General features: G+C 41.7%; 1 protein-coding gene across 1 annotated transcript in view; it reads left to right on the plus strand.

Moving 5' to 3' along the window:
* The window catches only part of RCOR1 (REST corepressor 1), a 114,573-nt gene that overhangs the window by 68,458 nt on the left and 19,713 nt on the right, over positions 1–26,402 (plus strand). Inside the window, exons 3-6 of the mRNA XM_081230344.1 lie at positions 2,609–2,692; positions 21,409–21,461; positions 22,931–23,092; positions 24,105–24,223. Of these exons, the coding sequence (XP_081086470.1) occupies positions 2,609–2,692; positions 21,409–21,461; positions 22,931–23,092; positions 24,105–24,223 (418 nt within the window). The remainder of the gene's footprint in view (positions 1–2,608; positions 2,693–21,408; positions 21,462–22,930; positions 23,093–24,104; positions 24,224–26,402) is intronic.

Raw genomic sequence — 26,402 nt, forward strand, 5'->3', positions numbered from 1 at the left:
TCTCTGTGTGCCAGTACCACACTGTCTTGATTACTGGATCTTTGTAATTAATTAGTTTCGATTCAGGCAGTATATGTTTTCCAACTTTTTTTTTTCAAAGTTGTTTTGGCTATTTTAGGTACTTTGCATTCCTGTATGAATTTCAGAATGTTTGTCAATTCCTACAAAAAAGTATACTGGGGTTTTGATTGGGATTATGTTGAATCTGTAGAGCAATTTGGGGAGAGAATGCTGTCTTAATAATATTTAAGTCTTTTGATCCATATACATGGTATATCTCTTCATTTACTTAGACCTTTAGTTTCTCTCAAATGTTTTACAGTTTTTCAGTGTATATGTCTCATCACATCTATCCCTAAATAGGGGTATTCTTTCATTTTAAGTTTTGATTAATTGCTTATATATAGAAATTGAATTGATTTTTTACTGTTGATCTTGTTTCCTGCAACTGTGCTGAAATTCATTTATTCTAGCAAGTTTTTGTAGGTAGTGTAGATTTTCTACAGAGATGATCATGTCATCTGTGAATAAAGACAGTTTTAATTCTACTTTCCCAATGTAGATTCTTTTATTTCTGTTTTGACATTTGATTTTTATTTGAAATACAGCAAAGCCTGTATTCCATGGGCGGTCCCTCCCCACACACGTATTTGTTGACTTTATTTTACTTGTAGACTATGTGTGGCGTTAACATTGTTCTAGAAGTCAGAACCGTATAAAAAGGTAGTCACTCCCATCTTTTCATCATATTCCTGTCTCCCGCCTGTTCATTACACCTTGTTCCCACCCAGCATGTAAATTCCACCTTCAGTCTTGCCTAATTCATAGTGTTCGCACTTTGGGTCTTTCCCTCCCGCCATTCCATCATTTTTCTTTAAAGTAGCTGCCCCACAGATTTGAGCAAAAGTGTAGAAATTCTTTCTTTATAAAATCTAGAACACATTGATCTACAAAATTAAATAAAAGATAAGGTTAAATAAAAGGTCTGGCAATTTCATAAAAGCAGGAATTCTTAAACCAGGCTTTATGAATTTTATAAAAGTATGTTCATATTGGGGTGTGTGTGTGTGTGTGTGTGTGTGTGTGTTTATGTTTAGTTGAATTTTTTTTTTCTGGAAGTAGATTCCATAACTTTCATCGTGTTTCAGAGGAATTTGTTTAAAGGAAAAACAGTCAAGAAAGAGAATGCCTTTAGAATGAATGAGTTTGGGTCTAAGCAGTCTAAAGGCTGGTTAGTGAGCCTCTCTCTTCAGTCCGTTGCACCTTTGGAAGATAATGTTTTAATTGGCTCTGTTGTAATATGTGACTTGTTTGTGGTTAATCCAGTAGTACGGTCAACTCCACACCCGGCACTCGTACGCCTTTGACCTACTGTTTTGTATCACAGATTTTTAAGAATTTGGATGCACGTCAGACGTTTCCTTTCAGGTTACATCTTTTTAGTGGTACTAAAGTTGTTAAAAGAATCTTTGGATTCCTGCTCTCAAGTCGCTAAAATACCCAGTCCCTAATGGTAGTGAAGGGTAAGGTTATTCACAGCACACATGAAGAATTCGTGGTTTAAAAGACTGTTTGAGGGCTTCCCTGGTGGCGCAGTGGTTGAGAGTCCGCCTGCCGATGCAGGGGACACGGGTTCGTGCCCCGGTCTGGGAGGATCCCACATGCCGCGGAGCGGCTGGGCCCGTGAGCCATGGCCGCTGGGCCTGCGCGTCCGGAGCCTGTGCTCCGCAACGGGAGAGGCCACAACAGTGAGAGGCCCGCATACCTCAAAAAAAAAAAAAAAAGACTGTTTGAGCAGCTTGCCACATGCAGCTCCCTTTTTGTGTGACCCCATCTGGGAGCGGAGCGGCAGAGTGTGTGGTGCCTAAACCCTCGGGCCCTGTCGCCACCCTGCCTCACGCCAGTCCAGGTCTGCCTCCTAGTGGCTACTAAGGACCTGTTTAGTTTCCTCCCCTAACAAGTGGGACTAGTAATCATACCTACCTCATATGACCTGTTTGTGAAATAAGTAAAAAGCTAGGTAGAAAAAGACGTAAAAGTAGAAGTAGTTCAGCAAATTCAGAGCCTCCCCACCCGCACCCTCACCCTGTGTTAAATGTGCGGGTTCCACTGGGGCCGACTCCAGTCGAGGGGGGGTGATATCGTCATCTTCTGAGGTCTAAAGAAGGCCAGAGTGGTGCGGTTTTTTGAAAATTTATACACGAATGAATATTTTATTATAATTAAAGACATTAATTTACATGTATTATGAATAGTTTGTGGGTTTTTATCCTTTTTCTTTTACAAATATACACAGTCATAGTTACAGATTAAATTATACAGTATCTTTTGTTTGACTCAAAACAATACAGGAATGGATCTGCTCTCACCACTCCTGTTCAACATTGTGTTGATGGTGCTAAGTTAAAGAGAATCTAAGTAAATGGAGAGACATACCATGTTAATGTGTTGAAAAACTTAATTTGTGGGACTTCCCTGGTGGTTCAGTGGTAAAGCATCCGCCTTCCAATGCGGGGGACATGGGTTCGATCCCTGCAGAGTGGTGGTGTTGTCGCTTGTTATGTCTGTCAAATTATAATAAGAATTTTCTTTTTTTATTTCTACCAAGCCAAACTAGCAAGACGCAGTCAAGAACGAGACAATCTTGGCATGCTGGTCTGGTCACCTAATCAGAATCTATCAGAAGCAAAATGTAAGTTTTAGAGCACTTTTATTTTCCACCTTTCTTATTTACTGCCAACTTTTAAAGTTACCTTTGTAGGTAAAAATCTCTCTATATATTACATTTATTTTACATTTTTAAAGTAAAATTTTGAAGAATTTGAAAGTGTGTTCTTTATTGTGGCCTGTCATAGTGATTTAAAGATTCTTAAGCTGTGGTTTCATAATCTACTTTTTATTCAAAATGCTGTACCAGCTAATATTCTGAAGTAACTAGGAGGAAGGGTTCAGAGCGGAAAGAAAATTATAATGTAGTGTGTAACTCCTTCAGCTGGGGATTTATAGATTTATTGATATAAAGATGAAGAGTTTAACAAATTTCTAATTGGAAGGATTACAAAGGGCAAATGTATGTTACTGGAAACAGGTTTTATACTGTAAGACTTCATCCTAGCTAGAAGTAGAACTTTTGAATTGGCTCTTTGTTTTATGTTTACATTTTTGTTAGAATGAATACTCTGAGCTACTTTGGGTTTTCTTTTGGGGGGGGCGGGTAGGGGTCCTAGAGCTATTAGAAAGATTAATTGTATTTTCAGAGTTTGCTTTTTCAGTTTTTTGTCCCCCCTGCTCAGATGATACCGTGCAAGAATAATTTTATATTTGATATATTGCCGTAAGTCTTTGCCATTTTCAAAGTTTTTGTTTTCTTCATAACTTAGAGAAGAAAAAATAAATTCCCCCTTTTGAGAATTTTTTAGTGGTGGGGATGGGTGGTCCACGGATGGAATTTAGGGCGGTTTGTGAACTCGGAAATCACAGGCAAAATTTTTTTGGTGTATGTTTCCCTGCAGAAAATTGGATTTTTAAAGGGCTCTCTGACAAAGAATAGGATAAGAATCAATGCTCTAAAACGTGGTAGGGCTTAGAAAGCCCTCAGTGGTAAATGATGGCCAGGAAACATAAGTTGTGAATAAAGGCTGGAACTCTCAGGCTTTGATCAGGATTTTCCAGATTGTGTTTTGCAGTATTAAAGTAGGTGTTAACAGGTTTCCACTGTCAAGTAAGTGTTAGAGATGATGCATATTAAATATCCTCCTCTTGTATATTTAACATTCATGTTTGCGTTAAGGTGCAAAGAGCTCGGATGGTAAAGAAACGTTTGATTTTGACCAAGAAGGACCCTTTTTAAAAATACAGTACCTTCCATGGAACACAGGAAATTCAACAACTCTTAGTAATGCTTAATTTAGCAAGAATAAAATAATCTCAGTCTAATCTGATTTTCATAGTACCTTAATTTTACCAGCCTGCTGCTTGATGAGTTTATAATGGAGAACAGAATAGCAAAAGGAAGTGTATTGGCAATTCTGGTGCCTTTACTATGCCAGGGAAGACCTTTTAAGTACTTCCTGTTTGTTTTTTCCCTTTGAGGATTTGCACTTAAAAAAGCAATCTATTCCATTTTTGAACATGTTGTTCCTTCTAACAGCTGAAAATCTGCATCTGTGTAATTTTTTTTTTTTTCGGTATGCGGGCCTCTCACTGTTGTGGCCTCTCCCGTTGCGGAGCACAGGCTCCGGACGCGCAGGCTCAGCGGCCACGGCTCACGGGCCCAGCCGCTCCGTGGCATGTGGGATCCCCCCGGCCCGGGGCACGAACCCGTGTCCCCTGCATTGGCAGGCAGACCCTCAACCACTGCGCCACCAGGGAAGCCCTATCTGTGTAATTTTTAAAGCTTTGTTTTCCTGAACTCTGTTCTGCTTCCTTATGAGTCTTTTAGATGTTCAGTTCTCCTACCTTTGCTGTCCCAGTTCAAGTTAAACCTGCCTGGTTGCCTCAAGTGTTTTCAGATGGTCTGATTTTCGGGTCTTTTTCGTCTCTGTTGTACTCCTGGATAGATTCTGTTTGGTCATGGTGCCCATCTTCACTTATGGTGCCTGGAACAGAATATTAAAAATAGTGAGCATGTGTTGAGCACTGTAGTACAATGCTTTCCATGTTCCTATATCATTCAATCTTTACTGTAAACCAAGAGGACGTTTTTGTCCCCATTTTACAGGTGGCATTCCACAATTCAAAGAGGTTGTGAAACTAACACAGAGAGTCAGTGGTGGAGCCAGTAGTGTCCAGGTTTGCTGACTCTTCACCCTGGCTTATGCTCTGAACGTGTCCCTCATGTCGAGTTAGTCAGGTCTCAGTCCCCTCTTCATTTCAGTCACTTCCTGCTGTTATTACAGTGAAGATTGTATTAGTACCTCTTGCTGTTATTGTGTTACCTTTGGAATCTTGGGAGTCAGAATTTAATTTTAATATTATCTTATTTTTCTTAGACCTGCAAGAAAAGAACAGAATATGAAAAGTTAATAGATTTTTAAGCAATGGTATTGCCTAAAATAAATTTGCAGTTTTAATATAAGTCCTAAAATAAATTTGCATAGTCTTGACAGTATTGATTAAAACTTGAAACTCTTAAAACCAATCTAAAAGTAACATTTATATATTGTTGAAAGTTCAGAAGGCACAGAAAAATATAAAGAAGAAACAGTTCACCCATTATTTCATTACCCAGAGATAACTGTTAAACATTTTGGAATGTTTTCCCAATCCCCTTTTTTCCTCTGTGCATATTTTTATAAGTGAGATGTTGGTATTTCTATGTATGTGAGTGTGTATTGTCTTCCTGAGCAATGACCTAAGCATTCGTTACCTCGCTAAACCCCTTGTAAATATTTAAAATAATGTTTAATATTTTATCATATGGAGGTATCAGTGTATTTAAGCATTCTTCTATTGAAAATTTAGGTTGTTTCTAATTGTTGCTATTGTAAAAGAAGGCCGTGGTGAAAGACTGAATCAGAGCTTTGTTCTCTTTTGTTGTTATTGTTGTGGTTTTAGTATTTTCTTAAGATACATCCCTAGGAATGGGATTGTGGATCGATGAGAGTTTGCTTCACTGCTCCAGTGTGAGGATTTGAACACAGTCGCTGTTGTGAGTTAGGTTCCATTTGTGGAGCTTTGGGAATCATACTCTTTGACAAGGAGTCTAATCGTAGTTATGCCTTGAAATGTAACCGTAGTGTCATTGGGGACAAGTATACATAATTTGTTCTCTTTGCCATCTATCATTTCCCCCTCAGCTTCTTTCCCTCCCAGTACATAGACAAAAAAGAAGTATTTTCTACTTGCCTTTCTAATTTATTTTGAAAGAATGTGGAAGTCTTGGTTGTCCAACAATTGATTCTGACTTGATGTAGAAATAGGAGATTTGGGACATCTATAGACTTCTAGTAGATGTCCCCATGTGTAAGGATGTCTGTAGATCCCTGGCTTTTCCTGGGTTGGTTTCTTTCTTCTCAAGTAAATGTTTAGAGTTCTGCCTCTTAGGGTTACTGCAAGTTTACAAAATTATTTTGTGGTTATAGAAATAAATACTGTTGTAGAAATTTCAAACAATATAGAATGGATAATGTAGACAATTAAAGAAAGCCCTCTCGGGACTTCCCTGGTGGCGCAGTGGTTAAGAATCCGCCTGCCAATGCAGGGGACATGGGTTTGAGCCCTGGTCCGGGAAGATCCCACATGCCGCGGAGCAACTAAGCCTGTGAGCCACAACTACTGAGCCCGCGTGCCACAACTACTGAAGCCCACGTGCCTAGAGCCCGTGCTCCGCAACTCAACGAAGAGTAGCCCCCGCTCGACGCAACTAGAGAAAGCCTGCTCGCAGCCACGAAGACCCGGTGCAGCCATAAATAAATAAATGATTGAATGATGAATGAATGAATGAATAAATAAATAAATAACCTTCTTTTTAAAAAAGCCCGCTTATAGTCACTATTTACAATATATATACTTTTCCTAATATTTTTATATATCTTAATAAGTATATGACTTTTAAATCACATATATGAGCTGTTTAGCAATTTGCTGTTAACAACATATGTGGGACTTTGTTCTGTTTGAATACATTTCTTGGATTGGCCAAAAAGATCATTCGGGTTTTTCTGTACCATGTTATGGAAAATCCCAAACGAACTTTTTGGCCAACCCAATACAGTTACCTAGTTTTAAACTACGAAGTATGGATCCACCATAATTTAGTCTTTTCTTTTTATTTATTTATTTATAAACAAATTTTCCTCCAAAAGTATCTCAATTAGGGTTATATTGAATTTGGGTTTATTTAGTGAGAATTGGTTTCATTCACTTTTTTTTTTTTTTTGGCGGTACGCAGGCCTCTCACTGCTGTGGCCTCTCCCGTTGCGGAGCACAGGCTCCGGCCGCGCAGGCTCAGCGGCCATGGCTCACGGGCCCACCCGCTCTGCGGCATGTGGGATCTTCCCGGACAGGGGCACGAACCCGTGTCCCCTGCATCGGCAGGCGGACTCTCAACCACTGCGCCACCAGGGAAGCCCTCATTCACATTTTTATTGAGCAGTTTTGTGTGCCTGGTAGTGTACCAGGAGTGAGGGATTCAGGAAGTTTATATTCTAATGGAGAAAGAGGGGGAAAATGAACATGTAAACAGATAATTTATATGTATTTCCTTTAGTCCAACTGTTTCTTCTTAGATGTGAAAAACTGAGGTCTAGAGAAGTTAGGTCAAATGCTTAAGGTCCCTCAGCTAGTTAGTAGCCAAGTTTGGGCTACATCTCTGGTCTCCAGACTGCATTGCATGCATGCATGCATGCATGCATGCATGCATTTATTTATTTTTATTTATTTATTATTATTATTATTTTTTGCAGTATGCAGGCCTCTCATTGTTGTGGCCTCTCCCTGTTGTGGCCTCTCCCGTTGCGGAGCACAGGCTCCGAACGCACAGGCTCAGCGGCCATGGCTCACGGGCCCAGCCGCTCCGCGGCATGTGGGATCTTCCCGGACTGGGGCACGAACCCACGTCTCCTGCATCAGCAGGCAGACTCTCAACCACTGCGCCACGAGGGAAACCCCAGACTGCCTTTATTACACACATCTGCCTTGGTGTACTGTTTCATTTAATAAACCAAAATACTTAAAGCATTACTGGTACTACATAAGTTGCTCTGGGATGTGTCTAAGTAAAACTTCCTTAAGGAGAGATATGACCTTTGGAGTATGCCTAGAAAAAACGTGCCTTGTAGAGACATATTTCATGTAGAGGAAATGTAAATAATTCCAAGTAGCACAGATGAGAACAATAGGATTTAGATAGTATTATAAAAATTATTGTGGAATATTACATGATTAAATCATGACATGATACTAAGGGGACAAAGGTGAGAATGAAGGTTAAATCATGTGGTGGAATCTGGAGGTTGGACAGACAGTGAGAGAGACTGAAAAACGCTCACTAATTGGAAGAGAGGGCAGCTGATTCTTACATTGTTTTAGCATCAGGCATCTCCTGTGTACTCTTAGTATTTGGACGCGCCCCTTGGGACCCAGCAGAAAGTTCTCTGTTTTCCTAGGTAGAAAACAAGCAATGGAAACAGATGGCATTTGGGTAGGATGCTGAGGAAGGAGTAAGTGCACTGGCTGGATGAGGGGCACAGGCGCTCTAAGAAGAGGGGATAGCGTTTGCGTTTGCGTAGCATTTAGAGACCTGCCGGGCTGTGATGCACGTTGTCCCTGGGGAAGTGAGAAACGATGAAGCTGGAAAGACGGGCCCAGTTCTTAAAGGGATGAGGACTTTGGAGGGAATTTTAGCTAGAAGCAGTACTGTGCACATTAGAAAGCTCTTGACGGCCCTGTGGTGTAGAGGAGAGCGGGGGCTGGAGGCGGTACCTGCTGGTGCACGTGCAGGGGAGGGAGGTCGATGCCTCTCTGGGCCGTTGCTGTTAAAGGGAGGCTTGATGGAGATTTAGGAAGTCAGAACAGGAGTGTTGGGAGTGCTCAGAGGAAATGATGAGAGGAGCATGGGGTTAGCTGGGTGTCCAGGCGGCCTTCACACGCCTCTAAAGCGGGTACGTCTTACATCTAGGTCATCCGCATGGTTTCACCGTTTATTCCTCACATTTTCATTGACATACCTACTAGGCACTCTGCTTCTGTGATAGGATACCATCTCCCGGATGGTCTGCTCCCCACGTCCCCGCTGAGGTGTGTACTGCGGCCCTCCTACCCGGATGCCTTCCTCTCCTCTCACCTGTGGACGCCCTGCCCACCCTGCTCCAGGCTGTCCTCCCTCCTCGTCCCACTTGGTCTGCACCCTGGGTGTCCACCTTGCTCGCCCCAATGGCTTTAGGGCAGCCTTCTCTCGCGGGATGCTGCCGCCCTGGGTGCAGTGCAGTGTGCTCTTCACGTTCCCCTCTGGTCCCTCCCCTTATACGGACACCCACCCAAGGTTTGGGCTTTGTGTAGAGAAGCACTTGAAGGTTAGCAGAACAAAGTGGACACGTTAGTTGCAAGAAATCTCAAAAGGTTATTTTAGTAGGTAGTCTTGTCTTCTTTGAAATATATAGAGAGTTAGGCCAGATCTTATTCCCAGTCTGTTTCACTTCACTGTTCTTAGGAAGTCAAAAAAGTTTATGAAAGCATGTATGGTCAAATGTAATACAAAACTGTGGCCTGGGAGAATTTTTAGAAGGGAGTTTCAGAAGAGAGGACAGGTTAAGAAAGGGAGTAATCTGAGGATGATTTTTTTATTGTTTGATTCTTTTTAAGGTAGGGCTTGAGAGAGGTGAATTGGAGCTGGAAGGGGGACGCCAGTACACAGCCCTGCACACTGTTGATAGTTTCCTGAAGAAGCAGGTACCTTAGCCTCGGCTGCGGTTGCCTTGGGCGTAGAAGTTAGCGAGGTCACTTTTGGCTATTGGGAATCAGTAAAACAGATGGTTTTGATCATTTATACATTACATATTGTATAGGTTGTATATAATCATTACTTTTTCAGTTATTTAAGTGATCGATTGTTCTTTGTTTTTATTTTATAAAAATGAGGAGAAACTGGTACAATGGTAAGAAGCACTGGTCTCAGTGTTAAAGTAGACAAAGATGGAAATCATTAGCCATGCCAAAGACAACCAAGCTGGAAGGCTTTTTTTTTTTTCTTTTAGGCTGGCCGAACTATTAACTTTAAAGAAAAAAAATCAACACATATAACATGATAGACATATAGAATTTAAAATTATGTCAAAAGGCAAGTCCAAGTAGAGATTTTAAAATAAGTTTTAGCTTTCTTGGAATGAGAACCCTTCTTAGACCTGCAGTATTGGCAAAAGTTGTTTCTGCATTAAGTCACTTGACTTCAGTACACATTTTCAAGATTATACGGTGAGTGAGATCTTCACAGGTATGTAGTGAGTGTCTAAACTTTCCTAGAAATATATAGTAAATGCTGGGAGTCTATATGCAGGACTTTCTAACTCACTGCAGATTGAAATCAAAAGACCTGACAGTTACCACAAGGCTCTTGGTAGTCTGACCCCCTTCTGCCCTCTGGAACTCATCCCAAGAACGCTGTCCAGAGCCTTTTCTGGTCCCTTTGTCTGGATCACTCTTCTCCCAAATGTCCACATGGCGCTCTCTCCCTCAGTGTCTCCTGGTCACTAGGAGGGGGCCCTTCTTGACTACACTACAGAGTAGAGACAGAGACCACTACTGCCTTACCTTCGTTTCCTGCATTCCATTTGTCATCACCTGGCGTAGTATTACTTACTTTATGTCCCTCCTTTAGACGAAAATGAACGAGCAGAGGAACTTGGTATGTTTGTTCAGCTCTCTGTCAATCCTCTTTTGGCATGTGGTGGATAAATAACTTGTCCAATGAGAAGATGATGGGGTGTGGACACTCCTTTGTAGGGAGATTTGCGAAAATAGGCTTTTTGGCTATTTGTTCCATAACTTGGGTCACTTGGAGCCCTCTAACATTTTCTTCTTCGCCACTCACCTTGTGGTGTCCATTTATTTACTCAGTAAATATTTGACTGACTGTTGATGTGTCAGGTCCTGGTGGAATACAAGAATGAACGATCTGACAAGTCTGCCCACATGTAGCTTACAGTCTGTTGGGAAACTGCCCTGGTAAGGTATGAGTGCGTTGACAAGAGGGAAGAGTGTACTTAGAATTCTCATCTGTTAGGTCTGGGACCAGAGTGAGGTGGGGAGGGGTCAGGTAAGCTAATACTGGCCTTGGTTTTCAGCCATTTATAAATAAATGGCTATCAGGGGGCTTGAAGTTTGTGATGAAAATGATGTTCTTCAGGGTGTGAAAACTACTTTTTAAAAACCATTTTTATTCTTTTAAGTGCTCTAGAGTTAACTAAAATGTGTAAAACTTATTAGAAGAGACAAAGAGCTGAATCTGTAAACGGTAGTGGAAGCCCTCTGTTAGCCTTCCTTTACCCTTCAGTCATATCAGTGTGTCTTATCTTCATCCTTTTAAACTTAAAATGTTTCAGTTTGTTAAGTTGTCATTTATTTATCCTTTCTGTTCACAGTGGGCATCTCAGTTTTTTATTACTGCCAACTGTTACTACTGGGAACATTCTTTGACTTATTTCTGATATCTATTTGGAATATAGGCACTTAGATCAATGCCAAATTATTTTCCAAAGTGGTCAAGCTGGTTTATACTGCTACCAATGAAACACACAACTTATTTGCTCAGTGTTCTCTCCCATGTTTGCTATTGTTGGACTTCTACCTTTTAGACTAGCCAGTGAGTATGGCTTTGTTTCTCTACCAGGGAATTTTGCTATTTCTGTTAGGTGTGATAATGACATTATGGTTCTGCAAAAAATATATCCACATTTTTAAAAAGATGAATACTGATATCTATATATATATATAGGGATGAAATAACCGGGATTTACTTCAAAATTCTTTAGCAAATGTAAAGCACATTTTGGGTCGGTTGGCCAGATGGGAATACAGATTAAAGTATTGTTTCAGTGTTAAGTTTACTGTTCTGTCGTTACGTAAGAGCACTACTCTCAGAAAATATATGCTGAGTATTTAAGAGTAACACTCAGCATATATCGTATGACACCCTCAAATGGTTCAGAAAAGTAATTACGAGTATGCGTACAAGCTTGTTTTTATTGTTAAAAGTAGCCTGTAATTTCTTCATCTCGTCACACTGGCTATAACCACTACTAAAATTTTGCTTTCATGTCTTTTCTCTGAGCTTGTGTATACTCTGATTTTAAGCACAAATGGATCGTACTAATATAATAGTTTTCCAATTTTAGTTTTCCTGTGATTAAAAGTTACACTGAGGTTTGGTCCTGAATAATATCCCATCAAATAGCTTAATTTACTTAACCATGTCCCTATTCTTGGACATGTATATTTTTTCAATTTTTTCCCTACTATAAATAACATATGAGCAAGCAGGAATTTATAATGTCCTTTTCCAGCAGAAAAGAAAGCCATCCTGGATTCTGCAGATCAGGTTTCCCAGTTAAGTGCATTCATAGTTCTTTTTCTCTGGCACTTATGACAATTGGAATTAACTACTTGTGTAATTATTTCTCTCTCTGGCCAGACTGTGAGTTCTATGAAGGCAGAGACTCTCCTTTTTAATCATGGATATATAAGCAGTACCAGGCACACAGTAGGCCTAAAAGATGTATTGTATCAGTGGGGAATAATTAAATGTAAAACAGATTAGTTTATTATAAAATATCACTCTTCTGCAGCCTACTTTGAAAGCTTAGATTTCTTTAGTGGATGAAGAAGCTCCCCCTCTCCGACAAGATACAAGCATCGGCAGTGGGAATACCTGCCGCCTCCCAGCAGACATGCCCCCCATGATCTCACTATCCCACTGTGTAGTCTAGCTTTTGTTTTTAGAGCTGAAGAAACCAGGCCCACAGAGAAGGGACTTGTCTAAAGTTTGTGATGGGCAGAGCCTTTTGTCACCTTCCTGTAACCTAGCCTCCCTCTGAGTTTCCCTTGGCCACTTGAGTCTCTTTTTGGACCCAGTGTCTTGTATACAGATGGATTGTACTAGAGGGAGGAGCGTTGTATATAGAGTTTGGAAGAGGCAGGGTTAAAGGGCAAGTGTCCCTATGAAGTGAGGTTTGTATACAGGTTGTAAGGAGTCACTAGGATCTACAGACTTTTAAACCCTTCTTCTGACCACCTCCTTCCTCCCCTGCTCAGAACCCCACAAGCAGGAGGGTTTTTTTTTTTTTTTTGCATGATTGAAATTCACAACTCACAAATTCAAAAACCTTATTTTATATAGCAGGAACATTTCTCCTCATTTCTGTGGTTCTGATATTGTCGTATTCTTTTAAATGCCAAAACCTTAAAATTTTGTGTTCATTGAGATGGTTTTTATCACATTAAAATAGGGAATGGTCTTTACACATTAACTTTATGCTCTAATTCATTGATTCTCAAAACTGGCCCATCATAATCACCTGGGAGCATTGTAAAAACAAACCAAGGGCTTCCCTGGTGGCGCAGTGGTTGAGAGTCCGCCTGCCGATGCAGGAGACACGGGTTCGTGCCCCGGTCCGGGAAGATCCTACATGCCGCGGAGCGGCTGGGCCCGTGAGCCATGGCCGCTGAGCCTGCGCGTCCGGAGCCTGTGCTCCGCAACGGGAGAGGCCACAACAGTGAGGGGCCCGCGTACCGCAAACAAACAAACAAACAAACAAACAAACAAAAAAAACCAAACCAAAAACATCAAGAGTGTGTTAGATTCTTTCCGTGCTCTAAGTGTATTCATTTTCTGAGAATTCACCTCACTGTACCCTTATATAAGTGCTTCTCTCTACGCACATCATACTTTACTAAAAACTCTGTGCATAAAGTATACGTACACATCCATGCACACACATATATACAGACATAAACATGAACACACATACACGCGTATACACATGCATTTACAAAACAGGGTGGAGCCCAAGAGTCAGTATTTTAAAGACGTTTGTCAGATGATTCTTAGCAGACAGGATTAGGAACTGTTGAATTGGAGCACAGCTCTCATGGATGGAGTTCAAGGACTGGGCAGGTTCTCTTGCTAAACTAATTCTGTGGTTGTAAACTGCATCCCTTCCTTCTGGTTGAATCTCACGAATGTTTATGAAGGAATTCATTTTAATACTTTTCATCTGTATATTTCAACTCTTCTATTTTTTATTTTTATACAAAGCATTTATATGTGTATATATATTTATATATGTGTATTTTTATACAGAGTATTTATAGAATACTCATTAGTTTACAAGTAATGAAATGTAATGAAATGGGCTTAGCCTGCAAGTTCCTGATGGAAACTAAGGACTTTGACTCATGGTCCAGGGCTCTTTCCCCTAGAGTCCGCTATGAGGTTATAGGTGAAACAACTGTTAGTCTTTTTTTCCCCCTCTTTTAATGTCAAGGAATGTTGCCTTAATTGAGGGAGATGCAGACCTGGTTGTGAGCATGGCTCCTTCCTTCAGCTCATGTGCACAGAGCAAAGCACAGGAGAGCAAACAAGATTATTTTGAGCGCACAGCTGCCTGCTGCGAGGGACCCAGTCATCGAATAAGTTGACTTGGTGTGAAAGAGATGCAAGAGGATAGTGTGTCACTGCGTTGATCTTACTCTTGACCGTAGACTTTGGGCATTTTTAAGGAGAAAGGTGGTTATTGTTTTGATTAGTCACAACTAAATGTCATTCATTCTAGTGATGATCAGTTTTTAAAATATGGGAGATTCTGCATATGCCTTTTTGGAGAATACACAAATGTATGAATACTAGAGTAAAGGGGGAGGGATGCTCTTATCCTTTTCTTGGAAAAAAATGTTTAATGCAGCACACACAAAAAGTTTAAATTTAACATTTAGATGTTTTAAAAATTACTCTTAAAATGTTAGCCCTGGAAGACATAAGGGTCAATCCATTCTTACGTGATGAGGAAACTGTGGCACAGAGGCAGGGGTAGGACTTGTTCAGAGTTGTGTACGTTGATTCTGGGTGGATTAGGTAGGAACGGATGCCAGAAGCTGAATTTCAATGTGTATGGCTTAGTAGGGTATTCATATTTCTTATTTCCACTTGATCCGATTGTCTATGAGACCGGGCTGGATTTTGTAGTATTTACTGGGGTGCCGGAGGGTGGGAGGAGCTTTTTCTATAGAGTGGGATTTTAACAAAACTACATTACGCAATAGCATTGTCATGAAGAAGATGTGTTTCATCACTGACGAGGAAGGACTGGTTCGTTACATTACACTGTGCTCTGGCTGAGACTCTGGCTTATTTCTTAAGCCCGCTGTCCCCACCTCGAGATACTCAGAGGGACCACTGCAAGTATTAGCTGCAGTAATGTCTGTGCCCACCAGGTGGCATAGTTGCTCTACCTAAATGATTTAAGCTCATTTTGATTCTCAGCGAGTTACAGTGATAACTCATTCCTTTTTTTTTTTTTTGCGGTATGTGGGCCTCTCACTGTTGTGACCTCTCCCGTTGCGGAGCACAGGCTCCGGACGCGCAGGCTCAGGGGCCATGGCTCACGGGCCCAGCTGCTTTGCGGCATGTGGGATCGTCCCAGACCGGGGCATGAACCCGTGTCCCCTGCATCGGCAGGCGGACTGTCAACCACTGCGCCACCAGGGAAGCCCCACTCATTTCTTATTTAATAATAAAAAGAGGTGCCACGATATCTGTTATCATATTCTTGAAGAAAACTTAGCATGCTCATTTTGAGTTACGGGAGAGAAATTGGTACCGTATTTCCTTTGCAGCACCTAAAGCTACTGTAAATGTTATGATGGTAAAAATTTTAAAAAGCTGTATTAAGGCTGTAGCTTTGTCCTCAGCACACCTTATGGTGTCAGCCTCTTGCTCTGCATAGCCTATGCAAGATCACAAGGTATACCGAATCGCTGCAGTATCTGGGGGAGGGAAGGGTGCGTTAAGGTTAAGGGGGCAGTTTTCATCGGCATTCTTCCCCTTTTTGCAGTTGAATTTGAGACTCTTACTAATGGTCCTCGGAGCATTTAGGTCATTGGGTTAAAACATAGAAACCAATGAAGCCTCGCAGGAGGCAGCCATTTGCCTGTTACCCTCAGTTCCTGTCCCCTCATCAACCACAGTTCTATTTTCTTAACTTCATTCGAACTGAATAGACCGTGTTGATGTGCCTTGCTCAGTTCTCTCTACCGTGGAGACTGTTCTTATCTGACATGCCCTTCCCCCTGTCTCCCTTACGCAAGAGATGGGACAGTGAACGGAGGTTTAATGCCATGGGTCCTGGGGCCAGACACTCGGTGTACATGAGTCCCAGCACTGCTACTTAGCAGCTGCGTGACCCTGCCCAAATGGTCTAACTTCTCTGCGCCTCAGTTTCTTCGTTTGTGAATGGGAGTGATAATAGAATTATCAGAGAGGACTGAAAAGATAATCCTGGTAAAGAGCTTAGAACAGTGGCCCGAACATAGTCAATTCTCACATGTCAGTGACTCTTATTAGTCAGTATAGCTGTTGAATCTTTAGGAAGCTTCCTTGATTTATCATCATCACCATCACTGTTTACTGATTATTTTGCATTCTCACATTATCCGACATCTACACTGTTATTTTATGTATTTATATTCTCCTCTGTCACCTGTGTGTTGTTTCAAGCTACTGCAATAAATCATTTTTCTTCTGTATTTTGGCCTATTTAGTACAGTGTTCAGTACATAGTAAGGGTAGTTCAATAAATGTTTGACTAAGCTTTACGAATTTTGTACATTTTTTGATGAATCTCACACGTTCTACCTTTTTAAAAATAAATGCATTTATTTATTTATTTATTTATGGCCTCATTGGGTCTTCATTGCCGTGCGCAGGCTTTCTCTAGTTGTGGACAGTGGGGGCTGCTCTTCACTGAGGTGCGCGGGCTTCTCAGTGCGGTGGCTTCTCTTGTTGTGGAGCACGGGCTCTAGGCACACAGGCTTCAGTGGTGTGGCGCGGGCTCAGTAGTTGTGGCTCGTGGGCTCTAGAGCACAGGCTGAGTAGTTGTGGCTCGCAGGCTTAGTTGCTCCGTGGCATGTGGGATCTTCCCAGACTAGGGCTCGAACCTGTGTCCCCTGCATTGGCAGGCGGATTCTTAACCACTGCACAACCAGGGAAGTCCCTCACACCTTCTACCTTTATGTTATCCCCAAAACATAATTCATTCACCTGTGCTTTCCATAATGGTAAGGTCTTGTCAAAAAAAAGGCCGTGGTTTGTATAGTCTGTGTACTTCTTAAAGGATCAGAGTGGTGCAGGTGTCTTTATCCATCATAATTTAAGATGAGACAGTTCTCCCTGGTTGCTCCTATAGGAGTTTTCAAGTTTTTAAAAACATTGCATTATTTCTTTTTAAATTGTTTTTAAAGCAGAGTACACTTAACTCTGTGTCTGATTCTTCTGCTGCTGACGACGGATTAGACTGTTAGCTAAGCTGCACGAGAAACACGTGCTTCTGGCCTGTGCTGTTCATGTGCCTTGGGGAAGGCTGGTGGTGCAGGAGCCTGGGCCAGGGACCTGGGAGTGTCCTGATCACAGCTCGTTCCGTGACTCTGCCGCAGTGGTTCCTCGCCCCAGATTGGGATGCGCTCTGGTTAACCTTCAGTCTTCTAGAGGCAAAGTCAAGCGTATTGTTGCCAGACAAAAGAAAGTGTTGGAAATGACCCCATGGACCCCGGCTTTCTTTGTCTCAGGCAGCTTGTACTTCTCTTCCCTTCCTGTTTAATCTTTTGTCCACAGACAAGGCAGTTGGGAGTGGATTTTGTTTTCTTAGGTTGAAAGCTCATTTTTGCTTAAGGAAAGAACACGGGAGGTTTTGAAAAATGTACACTTTCCATTTTCTTCATGACCTACCCATAGTTCCTGGCAGGCTGCGTCAGGCAGGTGGTGGGGAGGGCATCGGGAGTCCAGAAACTGTGGTGGGTGGCCATGCCCTCTGATGACGAAAGGGAACGAGGGCTGGGGACTGTACAGGGTGGGAAGGTAGTAAGAGACAAGCCCTGTCCGCAGCGTTGTTTGTGCCAATGGCTGTATTCTGAATTAACTCTGGTCCGAAACATTCTGTGAGGAGGAGGGGAGAGGAGGGGTTCCTGCTGTGGTGTAGTTTTCAGTCAGGTGATAACCCAGCTTTACGGGTGAGAGCAACTTCCTACGAAGGTTTAGGAAGTTGCCAGGGGTAACACAGTCTCAATATGGTGCTTACTATGTGCCAGGCACCACTGGCTGTGAACTCATTTTATCAAGAGACAGAGCCAAGATTTGACCTGAGTCTTTCTTACCCCGTACCTAACCCGTGCTGCCTTTCCGCCTCTCTCCCGCCCTCCCTCCTTTCCTCCCTCCCTTCCTCCCTTCCTTCCTTCCTTTCTCTCTCTCTCTCCCTCCCTCTCTCCCTCCCTTTCTTTTTAAATTGAGGTACAGTTGATTTACAATATTGTGTTAGTTTCAGGTGAACAGCAAAGTGATTCCGTTTTTTACATACATATTTTTTTAGATTATTTTCCATTACAAGGTTATTACAAGATATTGACTATAGTTCCCTGTGCTATACAGTAAATCTTTGTTGCCTATTTTATGTATAGTAGTTTGGATCTGTTAATCCCATACCCCTAATTTATCTACCTCTCCCCCTTTCCACTTTGGTAATAACCATAAGTATGAGTCTGTTTCTGTTTTGTATATAAATTGATTTGTATTATTTTTTAGATTCCATGTATGCGTGATGTCAGATATTGGTCTTTCTCTTTCCAACTTACTTCACTTAGTATGATAATCTCTAGGTCCATCCATGTTGCTGCAAATGGCAATCTTTCATTCTTTTTTTATGGCTGAATAATACTCCATTGTATAAATACACCCTATCTTCTTAAGCCAGTCATCTGTTAATGAACACTTGGGTTGTTCCCATGTCTTGGCTATTGTAAATAGTGCTGCTGTGAACATTGGGGTGCATATATCTTTTCCAGATATATGCCCAGGAGTGGGATTGCTGGATCTTATGGTAGCTCTATTTTTAGTTTTTTAAGGAACCACCATACTGTTTTCCACAGTGGCTGCACCAGTTTACATTCCCACCAACAGTGTAGGAGGGTCCCCCTTTTTCCACACCCTCTCCAGCATTTGTTATCTGTAGACTTTTTAATGATACGTGCTGCCTTTCAACTTGCTAGAAAAAGAACCGAAAATGTTGACATTGTACATATCGCAGGTCCCCCAGCATTCATTCAGCAAATGTTTGTCTAACCTTTATTGGACATTGAGCAATGAAAGGAATGAAAAACTGTATTTTTGCTAGTGGGTATCAGATGGTAATTCTTTGACAAGTTGCGAGGCTCCCCATATATTAACTTATTTCATCGCACCTTCAAGGCGCCTGGTAGACATACCAGGTGACTTTACTTAAGTAGCTAAGACAGCATTCTTCCTTTGCTTTAGATTTGAGTCCGCAGGGTGGTCTCCAAGAAAACCTAAAAAATGTGTGACTTGAAAAGCCACCGTATAAGAGCACCTTGCGGTTTACAATGCAGCAAATGTTACATGTACCCTTAGCTGCAGCAGCTGGAATCCACTGTGTTAGTCTGTTTTCCTGGCCCTACCACCAGCTAATTTTTGTGTTAAAACAAAAGAGCAGATGAAAATAGAAAAAGCATCTAAAGAATGCTTTTGTTTCCCTAGTAATTGTTAAGGTAAATCTGGTAAGAGACAACGGGAACAGGTTTAATGGACCCCATTACTGATGTGGCAGATTCTGGTTCTGCCCCGAGAGCGCGAGCTGTGGGCACGACAGGCTCCCGAGGGCTCCTGCATCACATCCAGCCCGTGCGTTATTTGCTTAAAGATCATTTGACTGACTGGTGATCACATGACTGAATGTGTGCACACATCACACGTTGCTTACTCAGCTAAGGTGAATAACAGCGTCTGGAAACCTGTATGCTCGCAGAGTTGAGATTATATAGCAGAAGTCTGAGGTTCGTTTATTGTCTGTTCACTAAATATTTATTAAAAGAAGGAACCCTTAAAGCAGACCTCCAGGGTTGACCCTCAGATCACGGTACATTGTTTTTCTCTCTTCCTCTCACGTGTTCTTGACTTGAGCACATCGCATTACCTGGTCTTTGTCCTCTGACCTGTGGTCCAGCCCCGGGCTCTAGGTGCCTCTGGCAGCATCTAGGCACTTCTCGGAAGAGTTCTCTCCGGCCAGGTGTGCACAGCCACCCGCTCTGCAGCCTTACTTTTTGTTGGCTTTTTTTCTTTTTTGTAAGAACCTTTGAGCGTTTTTCTCTTATTTGGCATAATCTACCCTATTGTGAAGTAAAGCAAGGGACACACTTCGGAATATTTCCGCCCCCATTTTAAAAATCACCAGTTATGGGACTTCCCTGGTGGCGCAGTGGCTAAGACTCCACACTCCCCATGCAGGGGTCCAGGTTCAATCTCTGGTCAGGGAACTAGATCCCACATGCATGCTGCAACTAAGCCTTTGCATGCCACAACTAAGGAGCACACCGGCAGCAACTAAGGAGCCCACTGGATGTAACTACGGAGCCCACGTGCCTAAGACCCGGCACAACAAAACAAATGAATGAAGGAATGGATGAATGAATCTTTAAAAAATAAATAAAAATCACCAGTGTCAACTTTTGGGACAAACAAGGGCCTTTATCATTCACTGACTCTCAGGTAAATTGGAATTTTACTCTCTTCTGAGTGGAGTAACCAGTCGGTTTGTGAGTATTTTAGATGTAAAAAAGAAAATAGAAAACTAGTGCCTTAATATTGAAATGCACTCACTATATGTAGTTACTGTTTGAATTAAATTGACGCTTGTCAGTGGAAAAAATTTTCCCCTTATATTAGAATATACACTAATGAGTTTGAATTCTTTTTCAAAATTGATTTCTTTTTCCTAGTTAGTTGTCAGTTATACCAAAATTAGGAAGGATGGTTGTGATAGAATTGAATAGCATTCTGAAACTTAGAAGCACTGACTTTCATTAGGTGTCTGCTGTAACACTCAGCCTATTTTCTCAACTCTAAGTTTGGTCATTGCACCTGGAGAGTGTTTTGAGGGATGGGCAATAGGGGCTATAGTAGGATTTAGTGTTTGTTTCATACAGTTCTGTGCTACTTGATTTCCCCTTTTCGAGCTTATATTATTTCTGTAGTTTATAAAGAAAAGTCATACGTGAATAAAGAAGTGCTATTGATTAGTAGTCTCTTATTTTTCTGGAAGAAAGACTAGAAAGTGTAGAGAGGAAGTAGTTTGTCACTGGGGGTGGCAGCTTCTGGAGTTTGAGTCTGTTAGTTTTCCTTGGTGTTTCCTTAGTGCTTGAAAGCTGGCATTAGCCGCCTTGTTTTGGAGTTTGAGAGCAAATACTAGGCGGTGGTGCGTGTAATTTATCTCTTAGATTTTTTTTTACATAAAAGTGGGTTGCCTGTTCTTCAACCTCAGCTGAGACTTAAAAGCAAACTCCCATTTAATATTTCTTTTTATTTCTAAATAATTATTTTTCAAAGTACCAAAGTAATATTTATCATAGAAAATTTAAGTAGAACCTTGTTTAAAAAAAAACAAAGACAGAATTACAATCTCACCATCCAGAAATAAGTACTGTGAGTATTTTTTCAGCCGTTTCTCTGTGGGATTTATATATGTAAGATCCATAATGAGATCATATTATACAGCTCTATTTTGTTCCTGTCTAGTCTTTATTTTTATTCTTGTGCATGGCCGGCCTGAAATATATATACATCAATATCAATTCTGGTGCCCATAGACTATGCCCTGTCCCTCAGTTTGTTTACCGGCCTCTTGTCTTGTTTTTCAGTGGATGAATACATTGCCATTGCCAAAGAGAAGCATGGGTACAACATGGAACAGGTAATGGCATGGTTTTCTTTTGTTGTGAAAAATGAGGTTTATAGTTGACCTGTTAAATTTTTTTTGTTCTATGTGTTGGGTAGCATTGTTTCCTCATTAGCCATTCTTTTGTAGTTACTAGCAGTATTATCCAAGGCTCTAGTCCCCTTTTTTACTGCTTGAGATGAGTGGTAGAAGACCCTTTGATTGGAAAAGCATGTGTGTGTTCCTGTCCGCCTGCACTGTTTAGGGCAGCAGTGGCTCTTAGGTGCTGGATACTTGGGCATAACGCTTTCGTATTTGAATGTGGGATTTGTTTATAATTCTTGTGGTTGTGTGATGGTTTTTCTCCTGACTCAAGGTGTCACATCACACTCAAACCTGTTTTAATATTAATTGCTTTGAATCACTTTCTGGTTGTAAAATTTGACTAAGGTTTTTAAAAAATTGTTTGGAGCCAATTAACGAGAAATCCACAAGATTAATTTTTCTCCCAAAATGTGATGAAATCTTATTTCAGCCTTATTTCTAATTACGATTCTTTTAGGTAATCACATTAAGTTGCATTAGTGCTTTCCTTTGTACTGATCTAGATTTTACAGCCTGTAAATTACCAACATTTTTCATTTACCCTAATGCCTGAGGATACCACTGATTTTGGTTATATAGACTTGGACCCTTTCTTTTAGCCTTGGCCTTACTTTTAGTTATTCTACCCTGGTAGAACTGTCAGGAAAGCCAATTACAATAAGGTAGTTTCAGAATCTTTCAAAGCAAGAAGTGTATGCTTCTCTTTCTCCAAACCCTACTTATGAACTTCACAAAGCTGCTCAGAAAATCATCGATTTTTTTTCTATTTAGAAAGTGTACTTATTATTGGGTGATTGCTGATTACACTTGTATGAATTTTTAAGGATTTTGGTCTTCAAAAGTATGATCGTTTCCACTTTAAAATCGACATACAGGGAGTTTTCTTTGGAAAGTATTCCTGAATTCTCTTGTTTCTAATTTGTTCCTTACCCATTTGTATTTTTTTTCCTTTCTGAGCTGGAAAAAACTCTTTAGATTTGAAATTTTTTGGCAAAAGAATAACAAACAATTATGTGCTTTTTGAGTTACTTTCTCCTTTATATCCAGTGGCTTTGGAGTGTGACCCTGTACGAGCACAGATCCCAGAGTCCCACTGCTTCTGCGATTGACTAGCTGTGGCCATTGGCAAGTTACTGAATGTCTCAGGGCCTCCATATTCCAGCTTGAGAATTGAAAATAATGGAACTTATCTCACAGGGCTTGAGACAAATGAGTTAGTGTACAAAAGGGCGCGGATCAGTGTCTGCCACTTAGCAGTGTATGTGAGTTCGCCATTTGTGGATTTGTCTGGGTATGAAGAAATACTTGCTCTTCCTGTACCAGCCTCATTTCCACTTTAATGTTTCCGTCATGTCAGTCATGTTGTTGGTCTAAAAATGTCACTGATACTATTTTTCTAGGCTCTTGGGATGCTCTTTTGGCATAAGCATAATATTGAAAAATCATTGGCTGATTTGCCCAACTTTACCCCCTTCCCAGATGAGTGGACTGTGGAAGATAAAGTCTTATTTGAGCAAGCCTTTAGTTTTCACGGGAAAACTTTTCATAGAATCCAACAAATGGTGAGTAGGTGAGACCATTCACTGTATGCCCCACCCCAACCCCCCCGGCCCCGCAATGTACCTGAGGGGTAGGGCTGTCATCCTTGAGCATGAGTGTTCCCGTTTTTAATAAAGCAGCTCACTGCGAGCTGCTGGGTGCGTGAGAGGCTTCACATTACAAGAGCAAAATATTCCCTAGCACCTCCCAGCTTGATAGCTGTACCTCAGCCCACCCCACCCCACCCCACCCCAGCTCTCTTGTTGGGACGATCTTGAGTGTCCTTTTTTTTTTTTTTGGCTGCATTGGGTCTTCATCGCTGCACGCAGGCTTTCTCTCTAGCTGCAGCGAGCAGGGGCTACTCTTCGTTGCGGTGCGCGGGCTTCTCATTTTGCAGTGGCTTCTCTTGTTGTAGAGCACGGGTTCTAGGTGCGCGGGCTTCAGTAGTTGCAGCACGTGGGCTCAGTAGTTGCGGCGCGCGGGCTTAGTTGCTCCGTGACATGTGGGATCTTCCTGGACCAGGGATCAAACCCATGTCCCCTGCATTGGCAGGTGGATTCTTAACCACTGTGCCACCAGGGAAGTCCCCCCAGAGTGTTCTGATAGAAAGGGTCTCTGATGGTGGATGAGGCCAAACATCATGGGGCCCCTGTCTCCCTGGGGAGTTTTGCTGACCTGTCACTTCTAGAAAGGTATTTGGTGGACTCCTACTGTGAAAGCTTACTGACGGTTACATTAGTGCTAAAATGAATTTAAAAAAAATAACCTAGAAGTTATGTTAGAAGCTGTAGTCATGTGAAAACTCTGATTCATCTTAAGCTGACTGCAGTCTTTCATGGGCTGAGTTTCACTTACAGTCAAACTTCAGTCATTTGAAAATGTATCGATGAGAGTTCTTTTGTGAATTCAGAGAAGAATGGCTGTGACTTAGGACATTTCTGAATACATGAGAGTGATCCTTATGAAATATATCTACACACATTTGAGTTTTAAAGATTAACTTTAAATCTAAACCAACTCATTTTTTGTATTTAGCTTCCTGATAAATCTATAGCAAGTCTGGTGAAGTTTTACTACTCCTGGAAGAAGACGAGGACTAAAACCAGCGTGATGGATCGCCACGCGCGGAAGCAGAAACGGGAGCGGGAGGAGAGGTCAGTACGCACGCGGGGCGGTGTCTCACCCCTTCGGAGATCTTTGCACCGGCATTTCTAAGAGCTGGTGGGTGCACAGAGGAAAGGTAGAGGGACCGGATTTCCCCCAGTTCCTTCCTGGTGGAACCAGAACGTACACAGATATCCTTCAGCTCCACGCTCATGAGCTGTGTTAATGCATGAGTGCTACCTTCTAAAGGTGGCTTTTCTCACCACTCTGGAAAGTGAACTTTCCAACACATTCCTTTGTGCCCCTTAAGGGTGTCTTCTTTTAGTCAAAAGGAATCTCTTACTTCTTATGTTGAAATTTACTTGGTGTGCTTCTGCAGGATTCAGTTGATGTTTTTATGTTTGGTATGTTAAAATCTACAGTTTAGATTTCCTTCTTCCCTTTTCTGACCATCCGTTTTGTGTATGTGAGTGAGAGAGAGGGGAACATTTTATGACTTCTTAATAAGGAGGTTAGTTTTAAGGACAGCTTAGTGCATAGGACGCACCTTGGACGCACCTTAACCGCCACGCCCTCAGCCTTACGTACAGCAGAGTCAGGGAGGCGGCCTTTGCTCACCCGCAGAAATGGGTTCTGGTCTCAACTGAAGGGTCTGCTGATGGTCTCACAGGCGGGTTGGGTCAGTGCACTCCTTTCCAGGCCTCTATCTCCTCAGCTCTAAAATGAAGATGCTTCAAGTCTAGAAGGCAGGGCACAAACATAGTGGGTTTTACGGTAGAGGGAATATAGGTGGCTTTTAAAAATTATATTTTCTATAATATATTATTTTTATAAATTAACAGTACAAAATAAAATGAAGGAGTATAAACTATATGATCTCTGTGGCCCTGTCTTAGGAGAGTATCTTCGGATTTCAAATGAAAGAGAATAACCTGTGGGGACAGATTGAGAAGTATCACTTTGGAGACACCTGCGAAGCTCTTTCCAACCATAAGATTCTATAAAATTGTTGACCTTGACACAGCTGCATATTTTTTAGTTTGCAACACACATAACTAGTGGGTCTGTGTATGGATCAGTACTCTTTGTAACCAAAGAAAAGTAGCAAACTCTCCTGAATTTGTTTTTAGTGTTATAGCAATTTTTGATTAAAATTTCTTGTTTCCTTTATATGTTAGGTCTAGTTTACTGTTTATAAACTAAGTCTGTTACTACAAACAAGTGCGGTTTACTAAGCTGAAATCAGAATTAAATTAAAGAAAAGAAGATTGGGATTTCTTATCCTTGAGGACGAAGCGATAAGGGCACTGTTCTCACTTTGCACCTGCGCAAGGGTGCTGCTCCCTTCCCGGTGCACCTTCACACCGTCAGGATGCAGACGGGGGTGGGGTGGGTGGGGGGCGCCCTGGCCACGGCACCTGAGAGATTGTTGTCTTTCTAACGGGACCTGACCGTGAAGGGAGCGTCAGGGCCTGGGAGAGTCCCCTCCACCCCTGGCTCTTGCTCCTCTCAGACACACCTTCCTCAGCCAGAACTTCGAACACTGTGGGCCTTGGGGGTAGGTTGGGGGAGAAGGAGAGCACAGCGGGTGTGTCACCTGGGGGGGGTCCCTGAGACCCGGCGGGTGTTGACATTTGAGACCCGGAGCGCTCCGCTACCACCGCGCTCAGCTGGCTTTAGCCGCAGGCACACGGGGGCAGGCTGCCCGGCTGCTGTGAGCCTTCGCTTTCACATGCTTTTCAAGCAGAAGGCCTACCACAGAGCTTTTTTTTCTTTTTGAGTAAGAAATACTGCATGGAAGGATATAAACAAAAGCACGCACCATATCAATGCGAGCATTCTTTTTAAAATACCAGTTATTCGAGCCACCCAAAAGCCGCTCCCATTCTCAGACTTGTGTAGTTGTGAGTAGACAGGTGGGACTTGAACATGGATTTTTACTTGTTGGTGAATTTAGTCCCAACACAATAGGCTTTATTCCTGAATAATTTATCAGTTATATCTAATGATCATGTCCTGGTCCTCCATTAGATACTTAGGGAGAATTAAAGTAAATGTCTTAAATTTGACATTTTTAGTTGAGAGAAAACACTTTGCAAATAATAAAGCGACAATGTTCTAGGCCTGGTTTGGGAGTTAGAAGCCTATTTTAATAGCTTTTTTAATCATTTAGAGTAAAAGAACTATGGAATTGGTGTTTTATTTGAATTGTAAAAATGTACTTATCTC

This window comes from Mesoplodon bidens (genome assembly GCF_964165515.1).
Source record: "Mesoplodon bidens genome assembly, chromosome: 3".
NCBI lineage: Eukaryota > Metazoa > Chordata > Mammalia > Artiodactyla > Ziphiidae > Mesoplodon > Mesoplodon bidens.